Source organism: Equus asinus, chromosome X, assembly GCF_041296235.1.
Source record: "Equus asinus isolate D_3611 breed Donkey chromosome X, EquAss-T2T_v2, whole genome shotgun sequence".
In the NCBI taxonomy this organism is placed as follows: Eukaryota; Metazoa; Chordata; class Mammalia; order Perissodactyla; family Equidae; genus Equus; species Equus asinus.
The window spans coordinates 138,510,606-138,525,666 of record NC_091820.1 but is presented as its reverse complement, the minus strand read 5'-3'; the positions used below and the strand labels follow the sequence as shown (position 1 = coordinate 138,525,666).

The 15,061-nt window shown below is 59.7% G+C and overlaps 1 protein-coding gene across 1 annotated transcript; it reads left to right on the top strand.

Annotated features, from left to right (window-relative positions):
* Positions 1-9,029: 9,029 nt before the first annotated feature.
* Positions 9,030-14,278, top strand: PNMA6E (PNMA family member 6E). The gene is made up of 2 exons (XM_070502477.1): positions 9,030-9,367; positions 9,843-14,278. The coding sequence occupies exon 2, from the start codon at positions 9,914-9,916 to the stop codon at positions 12,956-12,958; it is 3,045 nt and encodes a 1,014-aa protein (XP_070358578.1). The 5' UTR covers positions 9,030-9,367; positions 9,843-9,913; the 3' UTR covers positions 12,959-14,278.
* The last annotated feature ends 783 nt before the right edge of the window (positions 14,279-15,061 follow it).

The following is a 15,061-nucleotide window of genomic DNA, read 5'->3' as shown; positions in this document are numbered from 1 at the left end:
CGGGGCCGGGGCGGCGTGGGAACAGGGCGCGGGGCGCGGGGCGGCGGGGGGGTGGGGGGGGGTGGGGGGGGTGGGCACGGAGCATGCGCGGCGCGGTAGGAAGGCAGCCCAGGCCCGCAGCCGCCCGGCGGGCCCCACGGGGTCCCCGCGCACCCCGGGGCACTTCCACTTCCCGTCTGGGCGGCTTTGAGGGCTCAGGGTCGCAGTGCTTAGTCCACCACAGGCCCCACCCCAGGGGATAGGGGAGGGGCAACATTGATCAGCACCTCCCATGGGTCAGACCCCCGGGCTTTATGTCCATCCAGTCATCCGTCCATCCATCTGGGATCTGCCGGACCCCTGTGGGACAGCTAACACCAAGTGGCCTGGCCTTGGCCACCCAGTAAGGGACCAGCCCACTTGAGCCAGGAGAGTGAAGATGAGAAAGTGGGGGGCAATGTGCAGACAGATGGAGGGGAGAGAGGAGAAGAGCGAGAAGTGAAGAGCTGCTGGGTGTGTGGGTCTTTCCCTCAGGTCCCCCCGTGTGACTGTCAAACTAGTCCGCAGGGTAGGCATAGGGGTCTCCATTTTGCCACAGGTCACCATCCATGTCGCAAAACCAGCATTGAAATCTAGGGCTGACTTGGAACACGTGCTCTGTTGACAATGATGAGTTTCTTGAAAAATCAGGAATATGAAAAAGGCTGTCAAAGAAAAGCAACAAGGAAAACCCAGCCAGTCTGCATGTCCCGCCCCTTCCACCCAGCCTCTGGGCTGTTGGGAATTGAGCACAATGGGGTGGGCCCCCTCTCTGTCTCCCAGCTGTACCTTTCCTCACAAAACCAGAGCTCAGGCCTCCCTTCGCCTCAAACGGCCCCGGGCCCTGGCCAGGAGATCCTGGGCCGCAGGGAGACGCCCTCAGCAGGCCAAGGCTTCCAGGACTGCAGTCGTCCCCCCGTCTTAGGGGGAGAGCTGGGACACCCACTCAGGGTGCTTCAGACCACAGGGAGCAGGGCTCCCGGGGGCCCCCTGCAGCATAGCTTTGGGGGTCCGTCCCTGGAACAGAGGCAGGGAGGTCCTCTGTGGCCCTTGGCTGTGAGCCCTGATGCCCAATCTTGTCCTCTCACTGGGGGGCTGGCTGGGCAGGCCTGGCCCTGGGCTCTTGAGGTATAGTGGGGCGAATGGTGTCCCCTCAAAAGATACGCACGCGTCCTAACTCCGGGAACCTGTGGATGTGACCTTTTTTGAAAAAGTGTCTTTGCAGATGTGGTAAAGTTAAGGATCTTGAGATGAGATCATTCTGGGTTATCCAGGTGGGCCCTAAATCCAATGACAAGTGTCCTTATAAGAGAGAGAAGAGAGGGGCCAGCCCAGTGGCATAGTGGTTAAGTTTACATGCTCCACTTCAGCAGCCCCAGGGTTTGCAGGTTTGGATCCTGGGTGCGGACCCACACACCACCCATCAAGCTGTGCTGTGGTGGCGTCCCACATACAAAATAGAGAAAGATTGGCACAGATGTTAGCTCAGCAACAATCTTCCTCACCAAAAAACAACAACAAAAAGACAGAAGGGAGACACAGAGGAGAAGGCCACGTGAAGATAGAGGCAGAGATAAGACTGATGCAGCCCCAAGCCCAGGAATGCCTGGAGCCCCCCAAAACTGGAAGAGGCAAGGAAGAGTCCTCCCCTAGAGCCTTTGGAGGGAGCGCAGCCCTGCTGGCACCCTAATTTTGGGCTTCTGGCCTCCAGCACTATGAGAGGAGAAATTCCTGTTGTTTTAAGTTCCCTGGTTTGTGGTCATTTGTCACAGCAGCCCCAGAAGACTCACACACAAGGGAAGGGGCTGAGCTGAAACCCTCCCCAAGCCAGCTGAGGGAAGGGGCTGGGCCTTTGCACCCCACACCTGCTAGTAGTAACTGGATGTGGGTGGGGACACCCTTGGGTAAGGCAGCTCCTTTAGCCTTGGGCAATTCCTAGCGAGCATGGGCATCCACCCTTCAGGACAAGAAGGAAGTGAGAGCCTCAGGCCCAGAGGGGCTCCGCGTGCCGCCTGGCATCGCTGCAGGGGAGGATGGGGTGTGCTGGGAACAGGCAGCTGCAATGGGGCCATAAAAGAGAGTGGGGAGACCGTGCACAATTGTCTTCAACGGTTTGGGGTGACCATATGGGTGGTGGCAGCGTGGTTACAGCTAGTCTGGAGAGCATCAGAATGCCCAAGGCAGAAGCGATAGACGTAGGAAGAGAAAGGGATGAACCCACAATGGTATCCATCAGGAGATAAACTTCCCTTCCAGAAGTTTTTCAACTTTTCATGATGAAGAATTTCAAACACGTGCCCAGCCTAGAGAGAGTAATATAATGAAAGTCCATGGATGCACCAGTCAGCTCCCACAATGATTCGTGCAGGGCCATCTGGCTCGCTCTCTCCTCCCATCCGCTTCCCCTTATTGTGGCCGGGGGCCTGGGACCTTCTCTGAGAGGCAGCCTCACCTGCTGCAGGCAGAGATGGTGCCCCGAGGGCAGCAAGCCCAGCGTGGGCCACTCTGCAGCAGATCCTGGGGACCTCAGCAGGGAAGGGGCCTGGACAAGGGGCCCAGGGCCAAGGCAAGTCGTCAGTGGGAAGGGAGTGAGCCCCTCGCTCAGCGGGGAGGGGTCCGAGCCAGCAGGGGGAGGGAGGAGGCCAGGCCTAAGGAGGGGGCAGGAGCCAGGTGGAGCCTGCAGGAAGTGCACCCCTCCCCCCAGGGCCAGCTGAAGGGTCTGGGGGACATGCAGTCTTTGATGTCCTCCCAACCCCAGACACTAATTGAGGATGACAGACAGAGCTCAGGCCAAGAGCATGTGAGGTGAGCTGGTTTGTGGACGGATGGACGGCATGAGCTGTTTCCACGTGGATCTCCGACTTCTGCACCCCCGCCGAAAAAGCAGAGTGCGTGGATGGGTGGAGGAGGGCTGTCCAAGCTGCAGCCCTGAGACATGCTGGCCCTGGGGCGTGCAGGCGCTGGGGAAGCACGTGGCAATCAGTGCCCCAGGTCGCCTGGGCTGCTCCTTGACCCTCTGTAAGGGTCAGAGCACTGCGTGACTCATGTAATGGATGATGTCATGTCACACGTGGGCCAAGTCCTTATAACCCTGGGGCTCCTGAGGCTTGATGGGGACCCTCATGGTGAGGTTGGTGGGGCCAGAGGCTGGGCTTTGGTGCCCGGGGGGGGGGCAAGACCCTCCCCTCAGAGCAGGCCAGCTTGGCGTCCATGGGCCTGAAGCACAGCCAGCGCGGCAGCTTCTCTGACGGCTGCCGCAGCTGCTCTGGCCCCTGAACTTTCCAGAGGGGCTACCACTGTCCCTCTGCTTTCCCTCCTCCATGTGGCCACCACTGTCCCTCCCACTGTGGCCACGCTGTCTCTTCACTGAGCCTCCCAGTGTGACTACAAACGTCCCTTGACTGTTCTCCTCCTAGGTGTCATCCCCCCCTCCCCACCCCATGCCACACTGCTCCAGGCTGCACCCAGGACCCAGCCTCCTTCCATCCTTAAGTCTCGGCTCTGGCACTGGGCTGCCTTCTCCTGTGCACTTCCTCGGTCTTGCCCCAGAGAAAGAGGAGCCCTCCTCCTTGGACAGAAAAGGGACCCTTCCCTTCCGCCCAAGTGGGCGGTTTCAGCCGTGGGCCGCTCAGATCACTAACAGTCGCTCTAGGAACGTCATGCACAGCTGGGCTTTACCCCATCAGATCTGTCTCTGGATTTGGGCATGGGGGTTACCATGCCTTGAGCTGCATGGAGGAGGGACAGACACTTGAACAAAAAGGGGGTTCCCTTAGCAAGGAAGAAGGGTGGAATGGCCGACAGGGCAGCCAGCAACGTCCTGTCTCCAGGTATTCCTTCAGGGGACAGGGGCTGCACCCAGGAAGATCACCAATATTGGGGACCTGAAAGAGCTATCCAGCCTTGTCCTGGTGTCCCTGTGGGGGGAAAGCTCACCTTCTCACAGCTCAGGACAGCTGCTCAGCCTGAGGCTGACCTGCAGTGGGGCTGCCCCTCGCTTCCCAATGCCCGCCCCCACTAGTGGCCATGCTCGCCCCATCCCCTGGCACCTTGTCCACACTTGGGAGGGGGTGGGCCTGGTGAGGCACATCTATACGTGGATTCATCCTCCGGCCACCCGGAGCTTTCCATGATGCCCCATGTCTGCCCCTAGCCTAGACCTCTCCTCCGAGTCTGTGCCCGAGTCCCATCCCCACCTGGAGTTTCCAACTCACATGTCCAAAACAGACGTAGGTTTCTACCCAGGCCAGTGCTTTTCCTGAGTCCTCAGCTGCAGTGAATGGAACCCCCATACACCTGTGGCAAAGGGCACAACTCAGGGACATGGCCCTCACTCACTTTCCCCATCTGATCACTCCTAGTGTTTGGTTAGCTCTCCGTGTGTTTTCGGTCTGTGAAATCTGCCCTAGCAGCTCCGCGACACTGCCGCTACTACGGTTCAGACCACCATCATCTCTCGAAGGACAAGTCAATGCCCCTCCACAGTCTTTCTGCATCCACTCTGCCCCCCCACCCATAATTCTTCCACAGGGAAGCCAGAGAAAGCGCCTGAAAATATAGTTTTATCATGTCACACACACGCACATGAGTGCACTGCACCACTGACTTCAGACTTTTCATGGGTCTCCAACTCTTTCAGGTAAAGATCAGCCTCTTCCTGAGGCCAATGAGGACTACACAGTCTGTTCTCTCCAGCCTCAGCGCACAGCACCCTCTCTCTCTCTCTGCTCCAGCCGCACTGGAGCCACACTGATACTCACCATGTTCCTTCCAGCCCCAGGACCTATACACATGCAGTGCCCTCAGCTAATGTGGAACTCACTTCCCACAAGAAGAGCAGAAATGCCAGGTCTGCCCTCTCCCGGCTTTCCTCACAGCTAGGGTGTGGGCACATGACCCTGCCCCGCCAATCAGATGCACCTGCTGCCAACTGAATCAGGGTCCAGAACTGGGAAGAAGCAGGAGCCACACAGACTCCAGTGAGAGCTGCTTCCCAAGGAGCAGTGGCAGCTCTGGTTGTCATGGCGGCACCTGTGTCCCACATTGTTGTTGCAAACCACAGTGTCTGTGCTCAGTCGCGGGAGGGAGCCACAGGGGTGCCTTCACCAGCCCAGCACTGTGGCATGATTCAGACCCTCGTCCTTCTCTGCAAAGCCTCCAAGCCTGGTTCTCCAGCCCTCCCGGAATGCCCATGAGACGCCCGCCATCCTTCAGCTCATTCCCTCTGTGCTTCCATCAGCCAGTCTGCTTCCGTTTTGTGCAGGTGAGAACCATGCTGGGCTAGGTTTCTGCAGAGGCTCTCTGATCTCCCACTGCATCAAGTGCTCCCTGTCCCAGGCTCCAGGATGCCACGTGCTCTTGGAACTTGGCAGCTCTTTACTCAATCCTTTCCTGGCTCCTCTTACTCTATCCTTCCCTTAACATCGGTGTTTGTTAATAGTTATGAATATGCAGAGGCTTCATATCACTTGTGGGAAGATAGAGCAACAGAAATGATCCGTTCTGAGAAACTGTGAGGAAAAAAGGTTTTTCCAAAAAAAGAAAGAACAGAGCCTCAGTGAGCTGTAGAACAATATGAAAAGGTCCAACCACATGTGTATCTGGGATCCCAGGAGAAAAGAGAGAACGGGGAGGAAAAACTACTTGAAGAAATAATGACGGACATTTTCAAAATTTGGGGCTAGACATACTTTACAGAGTCAAGAAGTCCTGTGAACCCCAAGGAGGATAAATACAAAGGAAAACCACATGTCTGTGCAGCGTAGCCGAACGACTGAACAGCGTAGAAAGAGAAAATGTCACAGGCAGTCAGAGTTAGACAAAGCAGTACATCTAGGAGAAATTAACAGGAATATTCCCTGAATTCTCATCGACCCCAGGGAACCCAGGAGGCAGGGAAGGGCGTTTCAAAGCGCCGAACGACGACAACAACGGGAAACAACTTTCAACCCAGAACTCTCCGTCTCTGTGCAGGGAAAAGATCGTTCAAGAAGGAAGGCGAAATAAGGACCTTTGGAGAGACGTGAAAGCTAAGAGAATTCATCAACAGATCTACACGAAAAGAAATGCTACGGGAGGCCTTTCATTCTGAAGAAAGACGATAGGAGAGGAAGCCTTGATGCGTGGGTAGAGATGGAGAACATCAGAAATGGTAAATAGGGGGGTAACTATTCAAGAACATCTATTTGCTCTTAATTTCCTTATGATACATGTGACTTTTAAATAAAAATTACACTAGCATATGGTAGGTTTTCTAATATCTGTAAGCGTACTTCATGTGGCGACTGCAGCATAAAGGATGGGTGGAGGGGGAATGAATCTGTATGGTGGAAAGCTTCTTACATTTACGTGAAGTGGTACAACATTAGCCACAAGTGGACAGTGAAAAGTTAAGGAAATAGATTATAATCTCTCGAGCAACCCGCAAAAGCATTTCAAAGCGATAATAGCCTCAAAAGGCAATAGTAAGTTAAAATGCAATAAAAAATTTTTGACTATCTCAGGCAGGAAAAGGGGAACATAGGAAGAGAGAGAGATGGGCAGAGAGTGCTGTGCAGCGAATGTCTGTGTCCTCCCCCAGATTCACCTGTGTAATCGACCCCCTCCACGCCATGGTATTTGGAGGTGGAGCCTTTGGGAGGTGATTGGTTCCTGGGGGTGGAGCCCCCATGAACGGGATTAGTGACCTTGTAAGAGAGACCCCGGAGAGCTCCCTCACCCGCTTCTGCCATAGCGAGGACATGGTGAGAGGATGTCTGTGTGTGAAGTAGGAAGCAGGTCCTCGCCGGACACGGCATCTGCCGGTACCTCGCTTCTGGACTTCTCAGCCTCCGGAACTGTGAGAAATGAACGTCTGCTGTTTATAAGCCACCCGGTCTCTGGTATTTTTTCCTCAGTATCTGCAACAGACTCAGGCAGCCGGTAAAGGGCTGGACGTAAATCCAGCCATAGGAGAAACCACACTCGATGTTAACGGGTTAAACCGTGCGATTAAAAGGCAGAGACTGTCTGGATGAAGCCGAGAGCCAGGCTTTTGCTGCCCACAGGCGCTGCGATTGGACAGCAAAGCCTCAGGCGAGCGGATAGTAAGAGGATTCCGAGTGCTGTCCCACAGAAAGAGCAGCTAAGGAAGTCGGAGCGACCGTGCTGACAGTGGACCAAGCCGAGTTAAAGACAGAGGCAGGTCCCTGGGATGGGAGGTCAGAACGATGGCAGGGTCAGCAGTGAGGGACGCGCAGCGCTAGTTCCCAGGAGTGTCTGTGGCCAGGGACAGAACTTTGCTGTCCAGGAAACCGAGGGTGACGGGACAGAGGGAGAGGCGGACCTTCCCAGCACCGCCGATGGAGATGTCACCCCTCCCGCCCGGGATGGGGACACCGAGAGGAGAAGTCAGTAGGGACGTAGACCGTCTGCGTGCCGCTGCCAAGCACAGCAGGGCACAGACGACCGGGCAGCGGGCCCCACGGGCCCCAGCGGGCTCTGCGGGCGAGCCGACTCTCGGCTCCACGGGCAGCAGGGGCGGAAGCCGGGCTGTGCAGCGGTGGCAGGGGCGGAAGCCGCGCTGTGCTGCCGCGGCTGCGAGCCTTGCGACAGCGCCGTGAAGCCCTCGCCGCGCGGCGTCGCTCACGTGCTCCTCGCAGCCAATCGTCGCCCTGCCCTGAGCCACCTAGAACTTTCTCTCCTGCGCCCGGGGGCTTCTGGGAGGCGCGGGAGCTGGCGTGGCCGAGCGCAGAGTGCGTGAGCCGGGGCCACACAGCCGCCCTGAGGCGAGCCCGCCAGGCCTTCCAGGGGACCGGGAGCCGCCCGCGGGGCCGGCGCAGGTGAGCCACGTCGGCGGGGGACTCGCGGGGGAGGGGGTCCGAGGGGAGGGTGAGCGTGCGGGAGCCGGTGAGGGTGGGGGGCAGCCAGCTGGGGTGTGGGCTGAGGGCAGGGCTCCCAGGGGCCTCAGGAGGGGGGGAAGTGGCGGGGGGGGGGGCGGCTAGTGACTGTAGGGGGGCATGGGAAGCGAGCGCTCCCGGGGCTGCGGCCGGACAGGAGGGCGCCCGGCACGGGGGGCTGCTGGCTGGGGTGGGGGCGCCAGGGGAGTCCGCCTGGGGCGGGAGGCGTGGGCGAGGCCGGCCATGCGAGCGGGAGTGCTGGGCGGCCATGCTCTGGGCAGTGGTGCGCTCTGGCTCGCTGGGGTGCTGGCTGTGGGGTGGGGGGGGGGGGGAGACGGGGCAGGCTGGCAGCCCTGCCTCTGTGGGTGGGTGGGTGGGGCGGGGGCATGCTGGCAGCCCTGCATGTGTGGGTGGGGGCGGCGGGGGCAGGCTGGCAGCCCTGCATCTGTGGGTGGGGGGGCGGGGGCATGCTGGCAGTCCTCCCTCTGTGGGTGGGTGGGGGCGGGGGCAGGCTGGCAGCCCTGCATCTGTGGGTGGGTGGGGAGGGTGGGGGCATGCTGGCAGCCCTGCATCTGTGGGGTGGGAGGCGGGAGGGCAGAGCTCCCACTGCCGGCACTAGGGGGAGCACTCCGGGCTTGGGGAGCCGGATGGGCAGGATAACGTCCAAGCACGTGGGGGCGCCCTGCTTCCCAGGGCTGGAGGGGAGCGCTCCCAGCTGGGGGGGAGGGCGCTTTTCGGGTCGGGGGAGGATGCGCCCGGGCATGGGCAGGGGGATGGGCGGGAAGGTGGGGGGCCACTGGCTGAGGAGGGGTGCGGGAGAGGAGGGCCTGGCAGCATGGGTGCAGGTGCCACAGAGAGGGCGAGGCGCCGGGGAGGCAGTGGTCTGCGGGAGGCTGGTGCCCTGGGCGGTGGAGTGGGGGAGGGTCCGGGGAGGGGCTCTGCCCCCCGCAGCGGGTGTCTGAGAAGCTCCAGGTCGCCTCAGTGGAGGGTGCACAGAGATTGCCGCGGTGGAGGGCCAGGGCCTTGGCCTCCGCGGAAAGTAGAGGCCCTTCGCAGGGGTCACCGGGGGACGCCATACTTCGGGCCCTAGGAGCGTCTCCCTAAGTTTAAAAGGGTTGCGCTTTGACAGAATAAGTTGCCTGGTCGCCGGGGGATTTTATTTGACGTTAACAATGATTAACACGTCTCTAAAGATTTGCAAACCTGTAGGTGGAAGAAGAAATCTGAGGAAATCAGAGGAACTCAGGAAGCGTTTCAAACCGAGTGATAGAAAAATACAACTTTCCCACAGTAGTGGGAGGCAGCGCAGGAAGCGATCGATCGGAGGAAGACAGACAGCTCTAAGTGTGCGCCGTAGAACAGGAGGAGGACACGGACTCGGGGCCCTGACGTCCCTTGAAGGAAGCTAGAAAGAGAAGAGCAGAGAGAGCCCAACGTGCCCTACGGAAGAGACCAGAGCGCCCAGAGGGGAGGTCAGTGAGAGAGAGCGGGGGAGAGGGAGGGACAGGGTGGGCCCTCCGCGGGCTCTGCTCAGGCAGCGTGGAACTGGGCCGGAGCCCAGCCTAGAGCGACCCCGAACAGAGAGAGGACAGGAGTCACCCTGCCGGGAAGGAAGGAAAGAGGGCTGTCACTGCAGGCCAGAGCACGTGGAAGAGAAGGAGGCAGGATCCTGGGGAAATTCATGCCCCAAATTGGAAAACGTGAGAGTCCTTGGGGAACAAGGCGACCCCCCCAGCCCCGAGGCTAGAGGAGGTAGAAAATGTGGGTAGCCTTCCATCTTGTGAAGCAACGTGGTTTATGATCGAAGAGGTTTCCTAAGATCCAACGACGAAGCCAGCAGGGAGAGGAGGCGCTCCAGGCCCCAGCGTGAGGGGCCCGGGGCTCTGGCTGGGGCGGTGGGGTGGGCTGTGTGGCACAGACACGCCTCTCTCCCCTTTGCACCCGCAGGCCGAGGCCCACACTGCGAGAGTCCGTGCACGCCCGTCCAGTCCCTTCTGGCCGCCCTCAGGTCCTCAGTGATGGTGACGCCACTGGTGATGCTGCGGGACTGGTGCAGGTGGAGTGGCGCAAACGCACAGCGCTCCCTGCTCATCCTGGGCATCCCGGAGGACTGCGAGGACCGGGAATTCCAGGAGGCCGTGCGGGCTGCCCTGTGGCCCCTGGGCAGGTACCGAGTGCTGGGCAACGTCTTCAGAAAGGAGCTCGGGTTCAGGGTCGCTTTGGTGGAGTTCACTGAGTATTTAAATCGAAGTTTGGTCCCCCGACAGATACCAGGCAAGGGGGGACTCTGGGATGTGTTCTTCCTGCCCCAGGGCCCTGATTCTGAGTCACGGGATAGACCCAATTTCCCTGCACAGCCCCAGAGGCAAGCAGTGGCTGGCAGGGCAGGTGTGGCCAGAGCTGCAGGGGAGGAGGCAGCCGCAGGGGAGGAGGGAGCTGAGGGTGAGGCAGGAGCTGGAGAGGAAGCAGGAGTGTCAGATGAAGAGGGAACCGCAGGGGACACAGGAGTTGCAGGCGTGGCAGGATCTGTGAGCATGGCAGGAGCTGCAGCTGAGGCAGAGGCTCCAGGTGAGGAAGGAGCTGCAGGTGTGTCTGAGGCAGGGGCCCCAGAGGAGGCAGGAACTGCCGGTGAGGCAGTCACTGCAGGTGAGGATGGAGCTGAAGATGTGGCAGGAGCCCCAGGTGAGAGGGAAGCTGCCGGTGAGGAGGAAGTTGGAGATGTGGCAAGAGCTGCAGGTGAGGAAGAAGCCACAGGTGAGGAAGACTCTGAGAGTGAGGAGGAAGCTGAGGGCGAGGCAGGAGCTGAAGAGGAAGCGGGACTGTCAGATGAAGAGGGAGCTGCAGGGGACACAGGAGTTGCAGGCGTGATGGCATCTGTGAGCATGGCAGGAGCTGCAGGTGAGGCGGGAGCTGCAGGTGAGGAGGAAGTTGGAGATGTGGCAAGAGCTGTGGGTGAGGAAGAAGCCACAGGTGAGGCTGGAGGCCCGGGAGTCCCAGGTGAGGCAGGAGCCCCAAGTGAGGAAGAAGCCGCAGGTGAGGACAAAGCTGAGGGTGAGGAGGAAGCTGAGGGCGAGGCAGGAGCTGAAGAGGAAGCGGGAGCGTCAGATGAAGAGGGAGCTGCAGGGGACACAGGAGTTGCAGGCGTGATGGCATCTGTGAGCATGGCAGGAGCTGCAGGTGAGGCGGGAGCTGCAGGTGAGGAGGAAGTTGGAGATGTGGCAAGAGCTGTGGGTGAGGAAGAAGCCACAGGTGAGGCTGGAGGCCCGGGAGTCCCAGGTGAGGCAGGAGCCCCAAGTGAGGAAGAAGCCGCAGGTGAGGACAAAGCTGAGGGTGAGGAGGAAGCTGAGGGTGAGGCAGGAGCTGAAGAGGAAGCAGGAGCGTCAGATGAAGAGGGAACCGCAGGGGACACAGGAGTTGCAGGCGTGGCAGGATCTGTGAGCATGGCAGGAGCTGCAGCTGAGGCGGAGGCTCCAGGTGACGAAGGAGCTGCAGGTGTGTGTGAGGCAGGGGCCCCAGAGGAGGCAGGAGCTGCAGGTGAGGCGGGAGCTGCAGGTGAGGAGGAAGTTGGAGATGTGGCAGGAGCTGTGGGTGAGGAAGAAGCCACAGGTGAGGCTGGAGGCCTGGGAGTCCCAGGTGAGGCAGGAGCTGCAAGTGAGGAAGAAGCCGCAGTTGAGGAGGAAGCTGAGGGTGAGGCAGGAGCTGAAGAGGAAGCGGGAGCGTCAGATGAAGAGGGAGCCGCAGGGGACACAGGAGTTGCAGGTATGGCAGGATCTGTGAGCATGGCAGGAGCTGCTGGTGAGGCGGAGGCTCCAGGTGACGAAGGAGCTGCAGGTGTGGCAAGAGCCATCAACGAGGCAGCAGCCCGGAGCCAGCACTGGCGGCAGACCTTGCAGCCTCTGCTCGATGCTATGGCCTACCGGGTACTGAGAAGGTTTTCTGGGGTGGAAGAGCCGGGCTGTGGAGAAGAGTCTTTTGAGAGCTGGCTGCACCATGCCAACGACACTCTGTACCTGTGGCGCCACATGTCAGAGAGGGAGAGGAGGAGGAGACTGGTGGAGAGCTTGGGTGGCCCCGCGCTGGATCTCATGTGCGGCCTCCTGGAGGAAAATCCTGACACCCCTGCGCAGGACTGCCTGGCCGCGCTGGTGCAGGTTTTCGGGAACAAGGACGCCCAGATGACCACACGGCTGAAGTTCCTGACTTGTGCGCAGAGGCCCCAGGAGGCTCTCTTTGCCTATGTGATGCGCCTGGAAGGCCTGCTGCAGGCGGCCTTGGAGAAGGGGGCCATCCGGCCCGCCATCGCAGACCAGCTGCGTGCCAGGCAGGTGCTGATGCGGGCCCGGCCCAATGAGATGCTCGAGAACAAGCTGAGGAGGATGCGTCTGGAGAGGAGGCCGCCTGACTTTCTGGGGATGCTGCAGCTCATTCGGGAGACGGAGGCGTGGGAGGGCGCTCCGGCTAGAAGTGAGCAGTTCCACATGGAAGAAGGGGCCCAGCTGGACGTTGGAGACCTAGCCACCTGCCAGGGTGCCCTGGCCCATGAAGATGCTGCACCGGCCCGTGAAGATTCCGCCCAGGCCGCACCAGCCAGTGAGGTCACCACTGAGGGCACCCCCGTCACTGCAGAAGAAAGCAAGGCCTCCCCACCCAAGGAAGATACCACCCTGGCTGCCCTTTCCAAGCAAGACACCTCTGAGGCCGCCCCAGCACATGAGGAGGCCGATGAGGCAGCTCCTGACACCCATGATGCTGCCAGGGCGGCCCCTGCCCCTCAGGCGACCACCAAGGCCTCCCCTTCCACTGGGGAAGTTGAAAATGCTCCTACTCCTGCGGGGCTAGGTCAGGCAGGACCTTCAGAGGCCCCCGGGGACCCCACCCCTGCCCAGATGGGCCGTACTTCCGGGGGGGGCCCAGGAGGTCCTGGCAGTGACCTAGAAGGCCTGGCTCAGGCAGGAGACCAGGAGGCCGAGCAGACCCCCAAGGAGGGGCTCATCCAGGAGGAGCCAGGAGACGAGGACGGGGCTGAGGAGATGAGCCACCCCGAGTCCTCCTCGGGCAAGTAGGCTCAAAAGGCCCAGGGGCCCTCCCTCCTCCCAGGCAGCAGAGCCCTGGAGGCAGGGGGAGGCGAGGCCAGGGCAGCCGCCTCACCCCACATGGGGACCAGGCCCAGGGAGGGGTCTACTCAGCCCAAAGCAAGCCCCCGGCCCCCCCACGATCCCCAAGGGGCTCTATGCCCCACCATCAGCCCTTCCAAGTGACCAAGATGACCATGTGTTACCCCAAATGGGTAGGGGAGAGGTGCACCCCCGCCCAAGGCAGCACCACACTGAGCCCGAGCCCCAGCCCTGCCAACTCAGGCAGCCAGCCTGGCAGCTCTCCCAAGTGGCAGCCCCAGCCTCAGTGAGGGGCACCTGAGGATGTCTGCCACCTGCACGGGCCTGGGATATGTCAGGATCAGGGGTCATCTCAAGGGTGCCAGCCGCTGGGGCCTCCCGTGAGGGGGACCCCCATTCACTGTCACCTGGATGCAGCAAGCTGTTCCCTGTTCTGGGAAGCCCACTTGTGTCTCTGTAGACCCCGTAGTGACCCACGTGTCAAGTAATCCACCCCCAACGCACATGCGCATGCACACACACACACGCCATGATTTCTTTGCAGAGCCTTGGGCTGTGCATGATCCCAGATTGGGTGTCCTGTCCTAGTGGGCAGCCCCCTCTCAGCCCTGGCACATGCTGTGAGCTTCAGTGCCAGCCCAGGCTCTGCTCACTCTTGTCCAGTGCTGTGAGCTCAACTCTGCCTTCTCGGTGTAGATTTAGGCCAATCGCTGCTTGTTCCTATGGAGATGTGTGTGTTGTTACCTGAGCAGTGCCCCCCCCCCCGGAGACCCCCAAGCCCAGTCCCAGGAGATGCCTGGAAGGATGGACTGATGAGGGTGCAGCTGGCGCTCACCCAGGGACCTCAGGAAGGAAGAACTGCAGCAGGGACATGGGCTGTGGGAGGCTCCACTGGGGCTGTGCTGTGATGTCCAACCTGCTGTTACTTGTGGCTCAGTTTCTTTGGCTTGGTTGGGTGTCTCCTGCTGTTTTCTCCAGCATCCTGTGACTGTCCTGTGTGGGCCATAGTGCAGGGCCCCACCCAGCCTGTCAGCCAGAAGCGGAAGGGTGCCCTGGAGTGAGAAGACATCACCATTGTCCATCGTCCTGGCAAGAGGTTGACTGTGGGGTCCACAGGAAGGGAGACTATGGTGGGAGGGCCACAGCATGGGGAACAGCTGAGGCATCTCATTAGGGACCTCGGACGAGGATGACTTCAAGACCTGCGGACTGTAGTGGCTGTTAGAAGTTCCTCTCTATGTTGTCATTCCCTTGTTTTCAATGGTTTCAGTAAATGGTCCAGTTCAATAAATTTCATTGACTGTTTCAGCTGCGTGTCATCTCTGCCGTGGGCAATTGAGGGAAGGGTCTGCTGGGTGTGAGCAGGGTGCTAGAAAAGGATTCCTGCTCAGCACACAGGAGAGATTTCTGCAGTGAGCGGGTAGAGTTGGCACTTTGGCTGCAGACTAGGACATGGTGAGGGCTTTTCCTCCTTTTTATGGGTGAAGTACACAGCTTTGGGGTTCTGACTGTGCTCATCTTGGGATGGTCCTGTCCCTTGGTCTTTTGAAAGTGGGTGGGAGTGATCTTGGTTTTCTCCTTGAATGGGGGAAGGCAGCACTGGCATCCAGTGCCTGGGATTCAGGACTGCTAAATGTGCAAGATGCACAGAGTGGGGCCATTGCAACAAAGAACTCTCATGCCCCAGAGGCCTCTAGCATCCTTTGTGAGAAAGCCAGTATTAGACGGAGAGTCTTTGAAAAAGCTGAAATGTGTTTTAATTAGAGGTTCCTGAAATGTGAAAACCTCTCCTTGAAACAACAATGACAACACTTACTGAGCAACGGAAAATCTCTAGACACTTGTGGGGTTTCAGGGAGAGGGGGCCCAAACATATCCATACCACCCCCACCTGCAGACTTGCTCTATGGAGAACAGAAACACCAGGCTAGTGAGATGCACAATGAAAGAGGACCCAGAATATCTGGGCAAGGGGAAAGGTGGCAATGCTCTCTGAAGGGGTAGTGTTCAGGGATGGGGGGAGCTGGGTTTCATGCTAAGGGCAGGGGGAAG